Raw genomic sequence first — 13,480 nt, 5'->3', positions numbered from 1 at the left:
TATGGAAAGTACTCGTGTACACACACACACATGCATACACACACACACTCACACACAAGTTTACTTTTTTTAAATAAAGGCCAGGTGTAGTGGTGAGATTCAACTTATTGCCTGTCTTCATGGTTGTTACAAACTGAGGTCGGAACAACAAAGCAGACAGGGTGACGAGATCAAGAAGTGAAGGTTTCTGACAGCTATGTTTGACACATGGGTCCTAGGATCCACCCCTCACCAGCTACTTTGCTGTCTCTATTATAAGAGCCTGTGGTGGGTACCCTCTTCCCTGGCCACTTTCGTGTCATCCATGTTGGTTATCAGAAACAGCCACGTGTTGGCCTCTTTTCTTATAGAACATTATAGAATCTCTCTTCTCTCATGGGACGACCTGTGAACATTTGTGCGTCTATCACTGGCTAGGTCAGACGGCTGATGGAAGCAGAGTGTAGGCAGGAAGGGGAGGTCAGAGGGGCACATTCTAGACCATATGAAGATGTGTCCTCTTGCTTCCCTAACGTACTCACAGACATTTTACTCCACTACGCACTCCTTGATATCAACTTGGCTACCTGATGATCTCTGCATGTAAAGTGGAAAGATTTTGAATGGTTCTGTTTGCTCATGCCCAGCATGGTGCTGGGAAACATAAGATGTATATGTCACAGAGTTGTATACTCATATAATAGAGACAGCAAAGTAGTCATGTAGTAAGCAGGTATGTATGTGTGTGTGTGTGTGAGAGAGAGAGAGAGAGAGAGAGAGAGAGAGAGAGAGAGAGAGACAGAGACAGAGACAGAGAGAAGAGAGAGAGAGAGGAGAAAGGGAGGAGGTGAGATCCTTATCCTTAATTCAATCAGTTACAAAGATATTAGTGCCTAAGTAATTACAAAGCTTCCAGCACTGTTCAGGTTTATAGATGTTAGAAGCTCCCTTGAGCTTAGCCTTTTTTCATAAATCAAGGAAAGATATTTTTATACAGGCAGGACACCCAGTTAACCACCTGGGAGCACAAGGTAATAAAGCCGACTAAACCTGCAGTGTAAAACTCGGAACAAATGGCTATTTCTCTCGAGAAACATTCTTTTTTTTTTTTTCTGCCTGTGGGATTAAAGCCAGCCCACTGTGCCTGCCTTGTTCTCTCTCCAACCCTACTGTACACTCGAAGACTTTCCTCATGTAGTTGGGCCCTCCTATGCACCAAACCAATCAAACAGACTTTCTCCTCCTCTTTCCCGATCGTTTCATCTTCTCTCTTCTGACCCAATCACCTTTCCTTCCTATAGGCTCCCATCGGTACCCTCTCAATGTGTTGAGAGAGAGGCGTGATGCAGACTAGCGTGTTTCTCTTCAAAAGCCAAGTTGAGGTTTCATGTTGTCCCCCCTCCCCCGACCCTGCTGCATCCAAGTAGGGAGCGTGCACACATGTGTAAGTGCACACTAGGTCAGCAACCCCTAGGCACTATTAGGAAAAAGAGATGCTGTCCTATTTGGCTTTCTATTGCTGTGATAAAGACCAGGACCCAAGCCGGGTGGTGGTGGCACACGCCTTTAATCCCAGCACTTGGGAGGCAGAGGCAGGCGGATCTCTGTGAGTTCGAGACCAGCCTGGTCTACAGAGCTAGTTCCAGGACAGGCTCTAAAGCCACAGAGAAACCCTGTCTCGAAAAAAAAAAAAAAAAAAAAAAAAAAAGACCAGGACCCAAAGCAATGTGTGGAGGGAAGAGTTTCATCTTTTAGCTTGCAGTGGACTATGAGGGGGATGTCAAGGCAGGAACTCCAGGCAGGAACAGAGACCATGGAGATACATTGCTTTCTGCCCTCCTTCTTCATGGCTAGTTCTGCCTGCTTTTTTTTTTTTTTTAACACCGCCAGGAACCCCTGCACGTGGGTGGCACAACCCATCTGTGACCGGTCTCTACCAGGTCAATCATTAATCAAGAAAATGCCGATCTTATGAAGGCATATTCTCCGTGGAGGTTTCTTCTTCCCAGATAGCTCTAGTTTGTGCCCAGCTGATGAGAAATCCTCACCAGCCCAAGAAGGGGGAGGGGTGAGGCTGTGATCACGTGAGTTGGAAGTGGAATTCAGGTGAAGGTCAGAGGGAGTACTTGTGCCCTGTGTCTCAGGCAACTCATGTCTCCGAGGTCCATGGATGTCTTGCAGGTAGACTTCCCAAGGAAGCCATAGCTGCACTGTGGACATGAACAAGAACTGTGCCAACATTTGGCTTATATTTGGAAGCAACTGCTGCCATTTTTTTGTCCTTTTGAATCAGGAACGAATAGTCTTAACCAATCCACAAGCATTTTAGGTTTCCATGTTCGATCACCACACCAACTGCAAAGCATTTTCTTGATTTTCACGTCTACTGTACAATCACCGGAAAAGTGGGTGTGGGAGACTGGGCTTTGACACGAACCATTTTAAAATCAATTCCACACAGAACCTCTTCGGTGGGTGCAGAACCATTGCCACCGCTAAAACAAATGTACAAACAGAAGAAGGCATGGTTTGAGCATGTTGGGTGTCTTTCCCTGTCCTCCAGAGCCCCAGTGTTAGCAAATCTTGTTGGCCCTGGTGGAGAATTCTCGAGGCTCTTGATCACTTGAGAGGAGAATGAAAAGGTGACGCAGTGGAGACCTTGCTCAGGCCCCGCAACCGGGAGTCCAATGATGCGAAAGACAACACCTGTGTGGAGCTTGGCAGAGGCGTGGGAGAAGGGGAAGAAAGCAATAAGAAAACACGCACGCCCCGTGCAGCAGAGAACAGCTGCCTCTCCCATCCGTGCTCACTCTCCCATTTGTTTTATCTCCGGGAAGAGATCTAAAACAATAATAGTCATATGAGAAGTGCTGGAGACTTTGTATTATTGTTGAGAATCCTGACTTCGTGAGCCTAAAACAGAGAATTCAAAATAAACATCAGAAGGAGTAGACCCAGCCTTCAGATAGTAGTGGGTCACTAGCACGGTGTATTCAGGGTAGCCCTTTAATTATTCAGATCCCTCCGGTATTTAGAACAAAGGGCCAGTGCCAAGAGAGCTGGTTCACATTGGCTTCATTCATGACACAGCTGTGCCAATAAACCTCTTTGGGTTGATGGCGAATCAATGGTACATACTTACATCTTTCTCAAGGATTATTTGTTGAATGTTGTTGTTACCTGTATACTGGCATGCGGTGTTAGGTAACAAGCCATCCTCAAAGCCAGTGGATCAAAATAGCAGTCATTTATTATTAAATTGTGTGAGTCAAGAAGCTCCAAGTGGGCTGGGCAGGGCTAATCTGGGTGGGGCTTGGACTTGTTCTTGCTGCCCTGGGCTCCATGATAGTCAGTCGATCCTGTCAGAGCTTGTGGGGGGTGAAATAACTACCTTATTTACAGCTGTTCTCCTTGGTTCCTACCACTTCATAGATATGATGGTTGTGTGGCTATGATGGGATGGACACACTGGATCCAGGCTTTCCAACTTCCATGTATTCACCTTAAGGGAAGGTGGTGCTACTGTGGTGTGCTTGCAGAGGGCAGGGCTTTCTGTGACATGCATGTCTCTTCATGTGTCTGCGACGAGATGCACCCTTCTTACCAGTGCGCCAGTCACACTAAACAGAGCCCACCCTATTGACTTCATCTCAACTTGATCATAACCGTGAAGAGCATGTCTCCACATATAGTCTCAGTTCTAGATGCGCTAGCAATCAGGACCTCAACAGAAGGACGTTTGCTGGGACACGTCAGCCCGTGACATGAAATACAGAAGAGACCTATTACACAGGGTGCTGAAGAGTTTGACCTGGTGGAGGTCGGCGGAGGGCTAGGAAGATTGGTTCAGTTTGAATACGTGGCTTACGGCATTTGGATGTTTGTTAGTTACACTGTATACACATGTATATATATATATACATATATATATACATACACACACATATATATGAAAAGATAAAAGCATATATAAAAATATACATATGATAAGACCAGTTCAATTCTCCATGTTTTTACTCAGGACTAGTTTTCTTATTCAATGAGATATTCATTGATTCAAATTCTGACTTTACTTATTTATAGGTTTAAGAAATTTGATGACAAATACCTTCGGAAGCTCCTGATTCGGGAAAACCAACCCAAGTCTAGCATCGTGTCTTTATACAAAAAGCTTGAGATAAAACACGCCATCGAGATGGCAGAGACGGGCATGATAAGCACTGTCCCCTCGTTTGCATCTCTTAAGTGAGTATCGCTTTGCAGAGTGACGCTAATTCCCTGTCAATAAGTAGGCGTTGGTGCGGTTTTGAAGCCTGTGGTAGTAGCGGTATTATTAGGATGGTAATAATAGTATTGCTGATGTAAGTCCTCGGGTGGTGGCTTAGGATCCCAGAGCAGATTGAGACTCTGGTTGGAAGACAGCTCTGGGTGTTCGTGTGTCATGTTTCACGTCATATTATGCCCTATGCTGTGCCATACTGAGAATGCCAAGTCCAAAATTACAGTCACGTTGAGGATCCTCCTGCCTTTGTCATATCAGCCTTGGAAGTTCAGTACTGGTTGAAAGTGAGTTACAGTTCTCTCAGCCGGGTCACATTAATCACTCCTTTTTAAAACTGTAATCTTACTCCAAAGTAACAATGTTCTAACACCAAAGAAGAAATTCAATGATTCTGAAACACTGCTAAAGGTAAAATACCTTTCCCTCTTAAACTTCTACAGCGATTGCCGTGAAGAGAAAATAAGGAAGCTCACGCCAGGCGAGATGGACGAAATTAGGGACATTCTATCAAGGAACCTCTATCAAATCCGCCAGCGGGTAGGAAAAAGTTATGCACCAAAGTACATACTTGATTTTGGCTGACAATATGCTTTCCAGCTGGGTACTGTAAACGGATATCTTTGTAGCACACCTGCCCCGCCACATCACTGCCCCCCACTCCCTGTGAGCGCCACATGGGGTGTTCTCTCAGACTCTCTCCCGGTGTCCCATTCTGGAGACTTCCTAAGTTCTCCCAGACACCTCAGCTGAGGAATCAAGGGGGGCTCGGGTGCTTACGTTTAAGAGATAAGGACTGATGTGCGGGCCTGTTATGATCTGATTGTTTTTAGATCTGAACGTACTTTCTAGGGCTGAGGCCATTAGCTCGGCAGCTCTTCTGCTCTTCCAGAAGGACCTGACCTCTATTTCCAGCCCCCATGCAGGGTGGCCCCCAAACACCTGTAACTCCAGCTCAAGAGGAATCCAGAGCCTCTGGGGCATCTGCACACGTGCACATATGCCCACACAGACACACACATATAGATAACAAAATACAGAATTTTTCAAAAAAGTTTTATAGCTTAGACTGTAAATATAACAACTCTGTTTTCATAAAAATGCTACAATTTCCTTCTTCATATATTCAGAGTCCTTTTTTTTACTGGTTTCCCATTGTTAATAACCTATTCTAATTATATTCAAACCATATGTTAATGACATGCTAATGACCCCAGGGTCTTACCATTTTCCAAGTGTCATTTAGCACAGTTTTTCTTGACTCCTTTAACCCCCTCATGTGCTAGGCGCTATTGTTTTCTCCATTTCACAGATGAAGAAACTGAGGCACACTCATTGGCAGAGATCATCCTCATTTCTTCAGAGTTTACACCCGTAGACCTAGCGGGCATTCCTTCAGGCTGCCGCTATTTTTATCCATGCTATTCTGCCCATTTCTCCAAAGCTCTTTCAAGGGCAGCAGCCTCCTCTTTAAAACGAAACGAAACAACAGTTGTTTCCACAATTCCACATAGTTTGGGACCCCCTACTACCGAGCCCCACTTCATCCAACACTATCCCACATTCAATCCATCCACTCACTCCAGACTTTCACGGAACCATGGGTTCTGTCCTCAGGCCATGGCCTGTGTGGTGTGGACTGTTTCTCTATACTTAGAGCCAGCCCCTGCTTCCTGTTAGCTGGCCCAGAGCTTCCCATATTTAACTTCTCATCAAGAACCATCCTACTATCCCCGCCCTATTCTAGATCAGATAACACATGGGGTTTACGCAGTGCAGCTAATTGAGCATTTGTTTTTTATGGTTTTATTAGACGCAGATGGCCAGCTAGATAGGAAACTTCTTGAGACAGAAGTGGAATCGACACCATGTCACCTTTCCATTGGCCTGCAGGACCTAGGATATTTCGGGACATGGAATGTTTCCAAGACATCCATGCCAATTCTATGAGGAAGTGAACTTAAGTACTAATTCTGTTGCATGTGGTATGAGCTGGGTAGCCTTCATTTAGAGGTGATAGTTGCTGACGGTGACGGAACGTCTCATAATGACAGCCCTGATATTAGTCTGAGGATGTGGTGCCACCAAGTGTCGGTGTGACTCATATCATCAATCTGTCTCTACTCAGTACAGATTGTATTTGAAAATGATTCTTGTTTTCCGATGAATCATGGCTGGATGCATAGAAAGCAGACAAGGTATTCATGAAGGAAATTACTTTTCTAATTCACAAAGTTCACAGTTTTCAATGAAGAAAAACATACTCACTGATTTCCCGGAGGATAAATTCTTTCAAACTCTGAGTGCACTGGGACTCTGGATTTTCATTTTGGTCTTGTCCCACAGAGAAGCTGACTGCAGTGACGTTAGCCCAAAGGAAAGTGACGCTTGAAGTTGGGGAGAAATGGTGGATTGCTTGGTAACAATGCCCTGTGTGCGTTGTCATTTCAGACCTTATCGTACAACAGACACAACCTGACAGCAGATACCAGCGAGAGGCAGGCCAAGGAGATCCTGATCCGCAGACGGCACAGCCTCCGGGAGAGCCTCAGGAAGGACAGCAGCTTAATCCACGAGCGCAGGGCAAGTGTTGCCTTCAGAAGCACAAAGATTCCAAGGACAGAGTCCTCAGCTGTTCCACTGACCAGCTGACAGGAAGGAACAACGTTGGCTCTGCCGGTCGAATGGCTGCTGAGGGTCAATTCCCAGATGCCCTAGGCTGGGATAAATAATAAAGTCGTTTTTTACCATGCGTAGAGCTGATCTCCTCTAGCCCCAACTACTTTAAAGGCTGAAGCAGGAGAGCTGCTGGAGGCCAGCCTAGGCAATAGAGTGAAACGTACATTCAAAAAAAGGAAAAAAATACAAATTATAGTTCGTTCCTTTTATAGTATTTCTTTTGTTTTTTTCTTTCATTTACTCAAAATCTTCTGTAACCCAGGCTGACCTTGAGCTCATTATATAGCCAAGGATTCTTATGAACTCCTGATCCTCCTGACTCTACCTCTGATGTGCAGGGTCTATAGGCCTATATCACTCTATTTATTTTATATCCTTGCCAGTCTTAGACACATGGAATTCATTGGAGAATAAAATGAATGGATTCCTATGCCTAAGATTCTTAGATTCTTATTCTAGAAAAGAGGTAAATCACCAGCAATCGAATATATATATATACATATGTATATATATGTGTGTGTATGTACATATATACACATATATAGTTAGATATGTAGTTATATACATATTCATATATATTTTTATACATAAATGCAGTAAGTGCTTTGGAGAAAAGAAAATAGATGTTTTAAAAGCCAAAGAAGGAAGCTGGCAGGCATAATCAAAACATAATTTTAATCAGAATGGCTGGACCCATTTTGTATGGACAATGATACAGTGACTTGTGTAGACTGCTGAGATCCATTCTGAGGACATGTTGCTGAGTGGCTCTGAGGAGTGAACATCGTGTGTATATTGACTAGGCGAGCTGTGCTGTCTCTAGGCAACAAGCTCCCGAGCACTCTGCTGCACACTCCCTTGGCCTTTGACCATCATGCGGCCCATGATTCCATTTGAGCCATCCAAGAATAGGTACCAGGGTCCAAACTGCTGATGCCAGGCAAGTGCAATCACCTTCCTCGGTGATATAAGAAGCCGGGAGTGCCAGGGGAGGTGAGCATTCACGGTGCAGTTTGCCCCCAAAGTCCAGCTGGGCAGGGACTGCTCGGCAGATAAGGGAAACCATGGACAATGACACAGTCATTGACGGTATATCATGACAGGTGCCTATTTTCGGTAAGATTCTGTGTTGGAGCATCAGAAGTATATGAACAGGAGAAGGTTTTTCTATGTGTGATATGCAGCGGTTACCGTTCAAAAATGATTCTAGAAACCAAAGACAGATGTTCAGAATCTTAGTAACTTCATTTCGCAACACTTTGCTATTCCTTCATTTTAAGATTGATTGAAATAAATGAAACTTCAATTACCACATGTTAATATTTCCCCTCCCCCAGATATTCCACATTTTCTTATGAATAACGTCTATAGACGAGGATGTCAGTTTCCTTTAAGAGCCAGTGGCCTTCACCTTCCTAATGGCCCCATCGATTTTCTTTCCTTTCTATTGGTCGGCCATTGGGTTTGGAAGGCGTTTGGTTGTCGAAATCTGATGGTTATGGTATCTAAAAAATAACTTTGGAACGAAGGACTAAAATCCTATTTTAAAAATCGAGTTTTGTGACCAAGTTTAGCTTCTAATACACAGTAGGTGACATTTCTGTCGTCTGAATGCTGTTTTCTATTTCTTTCACAGGCTTCCGCTTCAACCTCCCGGTATTTATCCTTACCTAAAAATACAAAGCTTCCAGAGACACTCCAGAAGAAGAAGAAGAAGATCCCAAATGAAGGTAATGACTCTGTCTGAAGCAGAAATGCTGTTCTGTCTGTTTGCTGATGCTTATAAGATAAAACGTTCAGGTTTTCTTCCTTGAGGATGAGCTCAGTCACTGGTGAACCTCAAGTAGCATCGGGCTCCCTTTTCTTAGCATCGTGACCTTGTTTAATGGATCTCTATGCATATTCTAACTAATCCAATCACTTGTTTTTCACAATGACCCCTGAAGGATAGCAAAAGCAAATCCTTTTACTGTGCATGTATGAAACTGCAAATAAAAGGTTGTAAATCCGAAGATGTATAAACATTTACACTTGTACAGTAATGCTAATGAATTTTCATAGCATAGACTATAGATGTTATTTCTTTGTTTGATGGTAATCTTCAGGCTCCTTTCTGTAAATCCCAGGATGACATTCGGGTTCGTTTTATTAAAATATGGAATCTAGCAACAGTTTAAACCCCTCTGCAACCTCCCTTGTCTGTTTATTGAACTCATCAAGCCAGAGACAGGCTAAAGGCTGCTTCTGGCAATAAAGGGAGGAGTGAGAAACAGGGAGCATTGGAGATGGAAGCCAAGGTAGTGACTTTTAGTGACTGTTGGTCTTGTCGCCACTGAGTGTGCAGAGAAACATGCAGCTCTGATGATGCCAGCTAGTAGACAGGGATGGGTCTCATCCTTGGTCCTCCCGTGATCTCTAGCACCCAGACATCGCTCGAAGGTCTATTCACACTTCTTCCCTTTACAAGGCCATTCAGCTGCAGTTAGAGTGAGACTTCTGGCTTCCCTTTCCCCAGGGCCCCCAGGAGGGGAAAGGACTCACTGGGGTTTCGCTCTGATACGTGCTATCTCTGTTAAGCTCTGCTTACCCATACTGCTCCTCTGTTCTGTGGCAGATGGCAACAGCAGCGACTCGGACACAGATCCCGGGACCACCGTGCTCAATTTGCATCCTCGCTCCAGGCGCTTTTTGCCAGATCAGTTCTCAAAGAAAGCCTCCCAGGCCTACAAAATGGAGTGGAAGAACGAGGTGGACGTGGGCTCTGCACGAGTGCAGGCCAGCACCCCTCCAGCACCCCGCAGTAAAGAGGGGGGCACCCAGACACCGGGGGTACTGAGAGAGCCACTGCTCTCCAAAGACCAACAGTGTGGCCGGGGCAGGGAAGACAGTCTGACTGAAGATGTTCCACCCAAGCCCCCACCGAGGCTGGTGCGACGGGCTTCAGAACCAGGGAACAGGAAAGGCCGCTTCGGCAGTGAGAAGCCATGATGGGAAAAGCCAAAGCAGACTTGGGATGAATTGAGCTAGCAGGGCTGTGGCTTGTTACTCAAATCTGATCGACTGTGGAATCCACATAAAGCCCTCTCTCTAGAAACATCCTTTGGGTGGCAGAGTCAAGCCACTGAAGAGCACTTATCTATCCCAAGAGGAAAGTCAAAGGAAGGAAGTCCCACAAAAATGACTTTTGTGACTTATGACTAGGAAATGTATTCTTTGCAGACCTGAAGGAAAAAAAAAAAAATATGTGTGCCTTTATTGAACTTGAATGACAGAACTTGAAGATTTTAACACACCTTTGTTGGTGAAAATTTTAATATATTACAAATATGCCTCAGTTTTTATTTATGAAAAAAAATGTGTTTATCTGTAGTGACCTTTTTTTTAAGGGGATGGCGCTAAAAGTGGTGAGACCATCTTTCCAAGGGGGGAGGGTGAAGGTTAGCTGCTAGAGGTGGGGCCTACGCTCCAGCGCCCACCTTTCCCATCCTGAGCTGATGGACCGACCGCTCAGTGAAGGACAGCAGTGCCCGTAGCAGAGACCTCGGTGTGCAGCAGCGGTGGCACACTGGTTGGAATGGTAGGCAGATGAAATGGCATAGCTTCCAGAGTGTAGGTTGCAAGTCCCTGCACGACTCAGAAACGATGAGGTTCAGACAGCTCTTACCCTGTTCCTGTGTTTACCACGGCTTTGGAGTAACATATAGTCTCCACCTCCCCTTCTTCTTCTAGGTCCAGAACGAAAGATTTGCATTAGCAAAATCAATTTCAGAGTGTTTATAGACTTGGTGGCAGCTTCGGGTAGTCCTGCCCATCGGGTCATCCCGTGGCCAGTGGGGAGTCGGGGAAGCAACTACTGACCGTGGGTGTTAGATTGTGTGATACTGGGAGCAAAGGGGAGGTGGCTCCATTCATAAGCATCCCTGACCACCTGCTGTAGTAAAACTGTCCTGTAGGGCATCCAGTGCTCCAAGCTGGGAAGGACGAAAACTTACACACACCGTCTTCCAATGTCGAAGGAAATGGGGAGTCTTCAGGCTTTGACTTTGGAGGAGGAAGCACTTTGGAGAGAAATCCCACTCTTTGCACTAGTCTGTGATTGGTTACCTCTTCACCTTCCGATGACGTAGTGACGTAGATTTGTCTTTCTACACGAGATTCTATTCTCTGGAGTACTTTCTAGGAGTGCGGCAGAGAGAAACAGTGGGACGCAACCATTAAAGATTCATATTTAAATCGATGTTTTTTTAAGCTGTAGATTTATTGACTTGTCATTTGTTTTCTGGATAGTTATCCTTTCACACTTCCCAGGGATTCCATCCTGAATGAAGCCACTACTCTAGTTTTTAACTGGAGTCCCTTTGGCCACAGCCAGGGTCACAAAGCAGCGTGGAAGGGGTCCTCCTCTGCTTTATTGTGGCTGTGGCAAAACACTCTGACCAAAAAGCAAGGCAGAGGAGGAAAAGGGTTTATTTTCATCTTATACTTCTGGGTCGCAGTCCATCACTCAGGAAAGTCCGGGCAAGAGCTGAAGCAGAGACTATGGAGGAAGGTTCCAGGCTGGCTTTCAGGCGTCTGCTTAGCTTAGCTCCTTATACAGGGCGAGGCCCACCTTAGAGATGGTGAGGGTCACAGTGGGCTAGGTCCTGCCACAGCAATCGTCAGTAATGACTGTCTTCTCAGACATGGCGGGCCGCAGGCAGGGCAATTCTTCCATTGAGAGTCTTTCTTCCCAGGTGACTTTACGCCATTTCAAGTTGACAACAGAAATTAACAAGAACATGCTAAGTGTGACAGACAGGCTCTCGGCCCTCATCAATGTGGCTTTTCTGGAGTTCCTGTCTTGAGATACGGCTAGGCCATCACGTGACAGGGGAAGAAAGCACAGTTAGAGCATGTCCGTCCCCAGCTACCCCAGACAGATCCATAGACAGCTGTGTGAAGCACAACTGGAAAGCCACATGCTTAGAACTCTGTGCCAAAAAAAATCTCTATTTTAAATGACTATATTTTATAAACCATGTATTCCTTCTGAGAAGAAATTTAAGTTTTCCTAGGTTTTACTATAGAATTAGAACTCAAAAATGTTATAATGTTTATTTTCAAAGATGCATAGTGACAATACTGGCTTCTGGCGAGGAAGGCAGACGTTGAAAATCACCTTCAAATACTTTTACTGGTTTTCTAGATGAATGAATAATACAAAGAATAATACCTTTCTGATTCTGAAAGAAGAAACATGAAATAGCATGTTATGACATTTCAGGCTAAATAACCAGACTAAAATCAGCTTTCACTAAAGAAAACATCACATTAAATATCTGAGCGACATTGTATACATTTCAGAAAAGAAATACCTAAGTAATTTATCTTAATTATTATCAGTTTAAATTTTTAAAATTTGTTTGATGACAAAGTCAATAAAATAAATTTGATGTTAGCTTTTCTCTGTACTTTCTTATTTTGATAATTACTTGATTCCAGGCACCATAAAAAAAAAGGGTAGTGAAGAAATGAAATTTGTTGGGTGGTGGTGGTGCACACCTTAATCTCAGCACTTGGGAGGCAAAGACTAGCGGATCTCTGTGAGTTTGAGGCTAGCCTGGTCTACGGAGAAAATTCCAGGACAGCTAGGGTAGTAATACAGAGAACCCCTGTTTCAAAACAAACAAATAAAACAAACAAAAAAAAAAAAACAAGAAATGTAGCTCTTCAAATGGAGTAACAATTGAATTTCTGAAATGTAGAAAGCACCTCCATCCTTTGGACTTCCTTTGTCCAAACATCACCTGACCCAATCTAAGTTCCCTTGGACCTGGAGAATTTTGAGAGTTCTCCTGATCGTTGTAACAAATTATATTTACATTACCTAGGCATGAAATCCAGTGCTTGAAGCTTTCAGATAGCCAGCAAGTGAAGAAAACTTGGCACTCAAATCCAACACTTTACTTTAGAAAGTGTGTGTTCTGTGGCCATACCTCCAAATGGCTAAGATGGAATTTTGTTCATTCTTTTATGTGCAGTGGTTTTTTTTTAATATAAAAAGTGTCAAGAGGTTGTCTTCACACATTTTCCATTTGTTGGGTTAAAACTGCCATTTTATCAGCAATGATAAGAACAGGAATATTAGTGCCACTTCAAAGGGCACATTGGGCTTTATTTCTGAAGGATAATTAAAATATGGCTTTGTCCCGATGAAGTGACTGTTGACACCATCTGCTGAGCCCTGAACACCATGAAAGCATGGATTCTGGGACCCCTGGAGGATATGAAAATCTGCAGAGGCTTCGGTCACTTAGATAAGATACTGCAATGTTTGCACAGAACCCAAGCACATCCTCTGTAGACTTACTCATCTTGAGATGACCCAGAATACTTAACATGCACACACTCCTTCAGAAAAGTGCCCTGCAATGCTGAGGGGGAGATGACGGGGTAAACAAGTCAATTGTTCTTTCTTTGCATCTTCCACAGCAAGTGGGGTGGAGCCGGGGATGCAGAAACTACAGGCATAGCGATAGGAGAGGTGGGTGTGGCACACGGTTC

The 13,480-nt window shown here is 44.3% G+C and overlaps 1 protein-coding gene across 1 annotated transcript in view; it reads left to right on the top strand.

Annotated features, from left to right (window-relative positions):
* Nucleotides 1–12,430, top strand: part of Slc9a2 (solute carrier family 9 member A2) — a 78,890-nt gene extending 66,460 nt beyond the window's left edge. Inside the window, exons 8-12 of the mRNA XM_050134754.1 lie at nucleotides 4,063–4,224; nucleotides 4,702–4,798; nucleotides 6,710–6,841; nucleotides 8,574–8,667; nucleotides 9,552–12,430. Of these exons, the coding sequence (XP_049990711.1) occupies nucleotides 4,063–4,224; nucleotides 4,702–4,798; nucleotides 6,710–6,841; nucleotides 8,574–8,667; nucleotides 9,552–9,925 (859 nt within the window). The 3' untranslated portion in view covers nucleotides 9,926–12,430. The remainder of the gene's footprint in view (nucleotides 1–4,062; nucleotides 4,225–4,701; nucleotides 4,799–6,709; nucleotides 6,842–8,573; nucleotides 8,668–9,551) is intronic.
* The last annotated feature ends 1,050 nt before the right edge of the window (nucleotides 12,431–13,480 follow it).

This window comes from Alexandromys fortis, unplaced genomic scaffold, assembly GCF_014885135.2.
Source record: "Alexandromys fortis isolate MF-2015 unplaced genomic scaffold, M_Fortis_MF-2015_v1.1 scaffold_20, whole genome shotgun sequence".
In the NCBI taxonomy this organism is placed as follows: Eukaryota; Metazoa; Chordata; class Mammalia; order Rodentia; family Cricetidae; genus Alexandromys; species Alexandromys fortis.
Note: the sequence above shows the minus strand (reverse complement) of the source record. Positions and strands in the feature narration are given on the sequence as shown.